Source organism: Chenopodium album, chromosome 21 (assembly GCF_948465745.1).
Source record: "Chenopodium album chromosome 21, dcCheAlbu1.1, whole genome shotgun sequence".
In the NCBI taxonomy this organism is placed as follows: Eukaryota; Viridiplantae; Streptophyta; class Magnoliopsida; order Caryophyllales; family Amaranthaceae; genus Chenopodium; species Chenopodium album.
In genome coordinates, this window is record NC_137854.1 from 28,651,246 (window position 1) to 28,659,742 (window position 8,497).

At 33.6% G+C, this 8,497-nt stretch overlaps 1 protein-coding gene across 1 annotated transcript; it reads left to right on the plus strand.

Moving 5' to 3' along the window:
- Window positions 1-227: 227 nt before the first annotated feature.
- LOC145602205 (uncharacterized) lies at window positions 228-8,184 on the plus strand. Its single transcript, XM_081658380.1, has 5 exons — window positions 228-460; window positions 5,545-5,812; window positions 6,990-7,226; window positions 7,314-7,531; window positions 7,712-8,184. Exons 2-5 carry the CDS (start codon window positions 5,564-5,566, stop codon window positions 7,983-7,985), a joined length of 978 nt encoding a protein of 325 aa, XP_081514506.1. The 5' UTR covers window positions 228-460; window positions 5,545-5,563; the 3' UTR covers window positions 7,986-8,184.
- The last annotated feature ends 313 nt before the right edge of the window (window positions 8,185-8,497 follow it).

An 8,497-nucleotide genomic window follows, 5' to 3' on the forward strand; every position in this document is an offset into this window, starting at 1 on the left:
TCATATCCCATACACTGATACACCTAAATCAACTCTACCAAGACTTTCCACTCAAAACCTTGCATTTAAAAAAAGTAAACTATATGTGTGAACAAGAACCAAACCCAAATTATTCCCCCAAAATTTTCAAAATTAGCAACTCTTAAAAATGAAAATTCAAAAGATTTATTATATGACGTGTAACAACATTCGTTCTCCCCCACACGCATGGGAACAGTCAGTCAAGTACCGTTGGCACGCCTAAGCCTAAGCTAACTAATTAATCTTTGCTTTCCTTCTTTTCTTCCTCCATTTTTTCGATTCTTCTACTCCAAAACCACCTTCTTCTTCCTCTAAATTTCATCAAAATCACTAACACAACAACTATTTTTCCGATCAACTGAGTGAAGTTCGAGCTCTAACTACCGATTTCTTTGCCGGATTTTTCGGGGTATCCCTAATTTTTTGTGGGTTATTTTTGGTAAAGATTCCCTCTTACCATTTCTTGCACGTTTTATTAATTATTATTATTGATTTCACCTAATTAATACTTAATACTACTATTGTTTATTTAAGATGTGCAAGAAATTTGAGCCCAAGTTGCTGTTATTATTTATATTTGATTTGTATATTTATATATGTTGGATTTTGGGTTTTTTGGGTACCCTATTTGATTAATTTTATTGGGGGTTGGATCTTTTGTGATGTTTGGTTGTTGTTAGATTTAAAAGATTTTCCCTCTAATGATGTGATTGTAGCCGTTAAGTATTTTGTTAGATTTTATTGGTTAAAATGGTGGATAATTAGCTGTTTAGTTTGTATTATTTTGTGATTGATGTTATTCGGTTTCATTTTTTTTTATACCTATTTTTAGAATTTATTTTGAAATAGTGAGGGGTTATAATATTGAGTTTAATTAGTGAAGATTTTATATTGAGTTAAAGGTTTTTGGATTTGGATAATTGTTTACATTAGTGGTCCAATTTGATATCAGTTGATGTATGTGAATAAGAATTAATGGGATGCCTAATCGCGGAATTTTTTATAACGCGATTGAAACAACCTGAGAAGAGGTGTTTGGAAATTGGATTGAGTTTAATCTGACTTGAAAATAGTTCGCGGTTGGGGTGGTGGGTGTGTGGGAGTTACTTTTATGTTTCATAAGGGCTATAATTAAATTAATTACTAGATACAACCTCTTGGCTGATGAGTACTTGCATCAGAATATTTGAACATATGCATTGAGCCATTTCTCTCCGTTGATCTGTCATTGAGTATCCGTTGAAGACTCATAGTTGTCATTGGTCATTGGTATAGTGGAAAGTGCATGTTTTGTGTGTTTTGGCTGATATGTAGCAGGTATTGAATGTAAATGGAAAGCCATGATTGGCTATGACTGATTCAGTACCATGTTTGATCTTTGTATATTCTGAATTCATTCTATTGGCAGGTATTATTTGCATGTGAAAATGATTTAGAAATTGTTTACTTCCTCCGTTTCTTTTTAGTTGCTACACTTTCCTATATTGGAAATTGTTAATTAGTTGCAACACTTTTCATTTGTTACATTTCTTTCTCTCTATCTCTCTCCTATCCACATAGGTCCCTCTTCATTCTCTTGTATGGAAAGTCAAATGAGGCATAAATTCCCGTGCAGTTACAAGTTGGGTGGTTTTTAAAACGCGAATGCTAATTGATAAAGCAACAGATTTCTGTAGCTAGTTTCTTACAAGGTATCTACTGAAATGTGATTCTGACATTAATAGAAAGAATTATGGTGGATTTAACAGGGTTACTAGTAAAGACTCTATAGAGAAGTTGTTTTGATTATTTTGCACGATTGAGTCTAATTAGGGGTATGATAGATTTAGTCGGACCAACATGCTGGTATAATACTTGTTGAAGTCTCGCTTTAGTTTAATAGTCATACTATGTTACCCTCACTCTTCAGCCATGGGTAGGATGCTTAGACACTTCATCCTAGTTCAAAATCATAAAAAATTCACAAAATAACCGAGTCGGACACGTGGACACGTACTCGTGTCGGACATGGGTACCCGACATTGAAAACTTGGAATGTAGCGTAGTCCACCATCGCAGTGTAATATCACAACAATATAATTGGTTTTAAAATAGCAACACTCAGCTTATAAGTAGTAGTAAATGTAATTGGTGAAACACTGAGTCTTTAGTCAGTTTATATAGCACTTGGAACATATTTCAAATTGACTTTATCTCCATATTCTGGAGGTGTATCCATATCTAGGTTTTCTATCTTTTACCCATGGTGCTTTCATGATTCATGAAGGCCATGTTCTCTTCACCTTTTCAAAGGTGTTTTGAGATGACTTTTTTAGGTTTTAATCTAGTCTGATTTGAATTTATTCTATTTTTAGTCTTATATTTGAATAGTTTTCTTTATAATATGTGGTCTGATTTTCTTGTCCGATCTCGTTTGATTCTAACATGATTAAGTAATCTATAGTACTATATAAAGAGAAAGGGCATCTTGGTTGATGAATTTGACTTTGCCCAAAATGCCCTTCTCCATTTTCAAATTTACTATTCCAATTTTTTTTTTTTAATTTACCATCTTTAAAAAAAAAACTACCATCTTTAAAAAAAAAAAAAAACTACCATCCTTTTTTTTTAAAAAAAAAAATGTCATTTTTTTTTTGTTAAAAAAAAACTACCATCTTAATTTTTTTTTTTTTTAAAAAAAACTACAATTTTTTTTAAAAATATGATCAAACTCTGGAATAATACAAGAATCCAGCTTGATAAAATACTTATATTGTACACGCACGTATCGTGTGCGTCTCTTAGCTTGTAAGAATAAAGTGAAAAGAACTATACCAAAATCTTTCCTACATCTACGCTTTGTACTGTGTTGTTTCTTCTCCATGTAGCTACTATTTCAACTATCGATTTATCATGTGTGCTCCTTAGTCATTACCAATAATTCATATTTAAGTACAGTGTTTTGCTTCTTTAGCTCGACAATAACATTTCCAATGCCTTAATCCTAAAAGGATAGGGTTAGCTTGTATTCTGCAAGCTGAGATGTTCAATGTTAATAGATGGAAAATAAGTGGGTTAAGAGTGGTCTTATATTGTTTTGGGCTGTAGAATATTCTTGACGGTGAATAGCCTTAACTAAGCTTGATAGTAGAAAGTCCTTGAAGGTTTGCACTAGTACTTGCTTTGCTTTGCATACCCATCCTTCACTTTTATGTGTGGCACGCCCCTTCCTCTTGACCCAGTCAGTGGCTATTGCCTCAGGCATACCCATGTTATTTTTGTACTCGTGGACTTTCTTTTTTAGCTGCTGTTTTCATTTCTTTTCTAATAGGTTTCCGTGTAGATGTTCTCTTCAGGTTCTTCATTTTTTTTTTTCTATTGTCTTTGTTCTTTTCCTTTTTTGATTAAGAGATTTGATTGGTTGGATGGAATATTTTTCTTCTTATCCCCAATTGTCTTCACTACCCTTTTGTCGTTGGTTGGATTTCCCTATTAGATAGAGTCGCAGGTTTAGAAATTGAGAAATGAGAGCCTTAATCTTCTAAGTCTACTTGGTGCATAGTGTAATACCCGAATATTTTATGATTTTATATATAGTTTATATTTATTTATTAAATAACTTTCCTAATTCCATAATTTTTATTTTAGAGTTTGGAAAGTTTTAAAACCCTATTTTAATTTAAATAGGACTCTTTTTATCAACAACTATAAATTATCTTAAACCCTAATAAAGTTATTGTATTTGATAAAAAAAAAAAGGAAGAAAGGGAAGCCGTGGTTTTATATATCACCTATTTTTCTCAACTAGCGAATTTAGTCTTATATTTGTGTGTAAATCAACTTTGTCAGTTGAGTGCTTACTCATTTTTGATGATTTACTCTTGTTCCCTAATCGTCATACACACATTATCATTGTGAATATATGGTGATCCACTTCTTATAATCAATAATTGGTACGGTTGTTCTAGCTATTCTGCAACTCACAAACTTGAGTTATTCGATAGGTAATCACCCGAGCGTAATTATTTTTTTTTATTTGTTTGATTATAAATTGTTTGTATTAATTGTACTTCGTATTGTTATGTGTGAATTTTATAATTTGTGAATTATATATGATCATAATTTATATATATACATGATTAGTGTGTGGTATAATATGACTCTGATTGCCGTATTATTTTGTGATATTGATTGGTTGTGTTATTTCTAGGGTTTTAATGTTATTGTTATAGGGAGTATTATTCTATCGAGGTTTTAGGGTTGTTAATGCAGAGTATTATTTTTGGGTTGAGATTTGATTATTTTGGGTGCTAGTATTATTACCCTAAGAGTTGAGATATTTATTAATCGAATTGTTATGTTATTTGGGAATCTGTGCCATTGTTGAGATATACATTATTAGTTGTGAATGATTATTTGATCAAGTATGAGATCAAAAGGTTGAGAAATTATTATTTTATTCTTGGTTTGAGGCTCGGCGTTATAAACCTTAGTCCTTGGCATGTTGGTAAGGAGATAATGATCATGAGTTAAGAATGAGGTACAATCTTTATTATTTATTTTTCTATGGTCCCCTACAGTGGGAATTGGCCCGTATGTGGTCTGGTTCAAGGTGTTTTCTAATTATTGGGAGTATTCAAGTTTTTATACTTGTTGGTTTTATTCGAATTACCCATGTCCAAGGCTAGGTATAGAACAATGAGCATGACACACTTATGGGTCATATGAGATGATTGAGTAAAGGTTCGAATTATTATTCGAGGTTGAGTTGATAAAGGTTATTTTTAGAGTACAATGTGTAATGTAGTTTTGAACTACATTATTTAATTGAGCTAGTAATGTTAATTATTCTATTATACTCTGTATTCTTATATATGGTGATTACTCAGCTTTTTGCTGACGTGTGTGTTATTTTGTTGTGCTACTTGTGTCTGCGGTCATGTCTTTTTCTTATGGTGGCCCTGCGACGATCTATTTTGGAATTTGTCCTTAATGGTGAGCAGACGAGATTGTTTTAGCAGGTTGATCAAGTGATCGCAGCTAAAGGAGCTCAAGTGTTTCGATTAGTTTGTTATAACAAGTTTGTAAAGTTGTACAAATAGCTCACCTAGATTATTGGGTTGTAATTATTGGGATTTTGTAAGCCTTAGCACTTGACAGATTGTCGAGTGTGGCGGTAATACCTCCGATTTAGGTGTATGCTTCCGCAATTTTATTTAAAGGTTGTTTATTTTCCTTTATTTATTGTTTATTATTAGCTAGTAAATCGGGGGTGTTACACATAGTGTCCAACTAGGGATTTTGTGGAGCCTTAATCTTCTAGTTCTACTCGGTGCTTAGTGTCCAACATAGGTTTTTGTGGGAGTTATTATCTGCGATATTGTTGATCTTTGAGTCATATCGTTTATGTGTGCTTTTCTGTAACTTTAATTTTGGTGGTAAGGGGCACATGATGGGGAAGTTGAAGGGGGGAAAAGTCTCTTTGTAATTTTTAATTGTTACAATCTCTTTTTATGCTTACATGGCATGTTTATATTTGGACAGATCCTGAGATCTCATTGAGATGCCAAACTCGTTGGAGCTAGCTAAGCATGAGACAGATGTCGGACCTGCTATAAGAGAAGACAGTGAATATGTAAGTCTGGTGACATCTGATTTAACTAAAAAGACTGAAGCTGGGGCCTTACATTCCCAGGCTGAAGTCAGATCGAAGTCCTTCGCCTGGTGGATCAAAGCCTTGATATTATTCAGTACTTCTGTAGCATGTGTTCTTGTATTATTAAAATGGGGAGTTCCTTTTGTTTTTGAGAAGGTATGTCTCTATTCGTTTTCTTTCAATTTTCCCTAAGACTGCGTCTGTGTTTTCATTTTCTTTTAAATTGATTAATGTTTATTTTTGGCATAAAGCACATGAGAATCAAGGATCATAAAGTATTTTATAATGACCTAACAAAAAGTTTGTTTCTCTTTGCAAATGTAAAAGTAGGACAGTGCGGGTGAGGCTTGAGAGCATTTATTGCCGCACTTTTTATTAATTGCCAACATTTGCCATCCATGCACATAAAAGTAAACTTGTGTGTGAGATCAAGATTTGATAGAAATGAAATAGGAATAGCTTGAAGTATTTCTCAACCAGAAATGTGTTGAAAGTCATGAAATCAATGCCAGGAAAGAATTACATGATCTACACACCAATTAAATAAATAAATAAATATAAGCATCACATCATGTAGGTTCACCACTCCCTCCCCCTCTGCCCTATTCCCCCACCCCTATCTCAAATGTATGTAATCTTACTCTTCAACATACAAGGACCTTGACTGTTGCTTCGCTTACACTTTGGCGCTCACATTGCTTATAATTGTAAATACTCTCCTAATTATGAGTTTATGACTCTTTTGGTTTCTTTTAAATTGGATGCAGTAATGATAAAATTCTATCAAAATCTTACCTATATATTTTAATTTATGAATCCTTTATTGCTCTTGTTAATGGAGATTATCATGGGCAGACCCTCACAAATGGTCATTTTGACATACATACATTACATCAAATCTCTTAGTGACATCAAATCTCTTAGTGAATTCTGTTTGTCTAATAAGTCACCTGAATGGTTCACAAATGGTCATTTTGACATACATACATTACATCAAATCTCTTAGTGAATTCTGTTTGTCTAATAAGTCACCGGAATGGTTTCAAAAAAAAAAATAAAAGGTTACCTGATTGACGAGGTTTAGCAAGTCCAGGAATTGTCGTCTTAAGATATTACAACCTATGACATACAAATAAATATGAGATCCCATAGATGGTGAATGATCCCAAGAGTGGATCTGGCTAGAGTTCTTACGTTTTTAGTAATTTAAAGGCGTTGTCTATTTTTCTTGGACAGAAAGCCATAAATCTTTTTGCTCTGTCTTTGGCGTAGTGTTCTTTGTTTGTTTAACCAGAATTCATCGTCTCATGTTTTGGCATCTATTATTGTGCAGGTTCTTCTTCCAATGATGCAATGGGAAGCCACTGCCTTTGGTCGTCCAGTACTTGCTTTGGTGCTTGTTGCTTCTTTGGCAATATTCCCCGTACTTTTGATCCCTTCAGGACCTTCCATGTGGCTAGCAGGCATGATCTTTGGTTATGGTCTAGGCTTTGTGATAATCATGGTTGGAACAACTATTGGGATGATTCTTCCATATGCAATTGGATTGCTGTTCCGGGATAGAATCCATGTAAGATGCTGAGAACTCATTATTTTGATAAATTATTCTTCACTCCTTTTTCTTGATCATTAATCATTATTTATCTTTTGTTACTAGCAATGGTTAAATAGATGGCCAGATAAGGCTGCTATGCTGCGATTGGCTGCAGAAGGCAGTTGGTTTCATCAGTTTCGTGTGGTCGCAATCTTTAGGGTTTCACCATTTCCCTATACTATATTCAACTATGCGATTGTGGTGACAAATATGAGATTTTGGCCATATCTGTGGGGATCAATTGCTGGAATGGTGCCAGAAGCTTTTATTTACATATACAGGTGAGTTACTGTTCTTTTAGTCGATCATACCCATACTTTATTTTGAAGTGAGAGAGGACAAACAAGAAAATGCTTAGCTTAAAGGCGCCATTCTCTTTTTAGTGCTTTAATCTTGGTCCATACAGCAGTTAAATTATTGGATTCTGGTCTATGTATTGATCAAGAAAATAATAATTGCAGTGGCCGATTGATAAGGACATTTGCTGATGTCAAGTACGGGAATCATCATCTAACATGGGTGGAGATTGTGTACAATATAATCTCCCTCATCGTTACTATACTCACCATTGTTGCTTTCACTATGTATGCCAAGAGAGCCTTAGATGAACTTAAGATGGCAGACGCCAAGGAAGATCGAGAAGGAGGTTCGTCAACCCATGATTTCCGGATACAAATGGACAGTCTCCCTCTCGAGAGACCCAGACATCAAGATTTGACATCTTACAATTCTTAATGTAGGCAGCAAGATAAGTTTAGCGCTGTAAATAAGGAGTTGTTAAATGAATGGGTATAAATTGGGGTACAAGGGAATGAAATGTTTGTATATCACAGATTGTATCATCATACGCACATTGTTAACATGAGATAATGCGTCTGATCGACTGATCTTATTCTCATGAGTATTAGTTAGAGTGCTTTTTTTTTTTTTTTTTTTTTTTTTTTTTTTTTTTTTTTTTTTTGGGACTGTTGATTCAACATAAGGTGCAAACTAATTTTTTAATCCAATTTTTCATTACTAGTTTGCAGTTCTCTAAATTTCTGAGAAGTTCATGGTGCTCCATCTGCTTTACGTCCATCCTATGCAAAATGCATGTTATTCTTAAAGTTATATATAACCAGCTTATTTAACCAAAATAACTTATATCACTCCACTCCCTCATTCTGGTAAGTGTCATAATTTGACTTTTATATAACCCACACACATCATTTAGAACAATGTTTGTGCTTTATATATAAACAAAAAAT

Bases quoted from the DNA above. Each gene is read 5' to 3' on its own strand.
- LOC145602205 (XM_081658380.1), top strand. From the start codon at position 5,564: ATGCCAAACTCGTTGGAGCTAGCTAAGCATGAGACAGATGTCGGACCT. The intron at 5,813-6,989 runs GTATGTCTCTAT...ATTATTGTGCAG, and splicing joins TTCCTTTTGTTTTTGAGAAG to GTTCTTCTTCCAATGATGCA. The intron at 7,532-7,711 runs GTGAGTTACTGT...TAATAATTGCAG, and splicing joins GCTTTTATTTACATATACAG to TGGCCGATTGATAAGGACAT.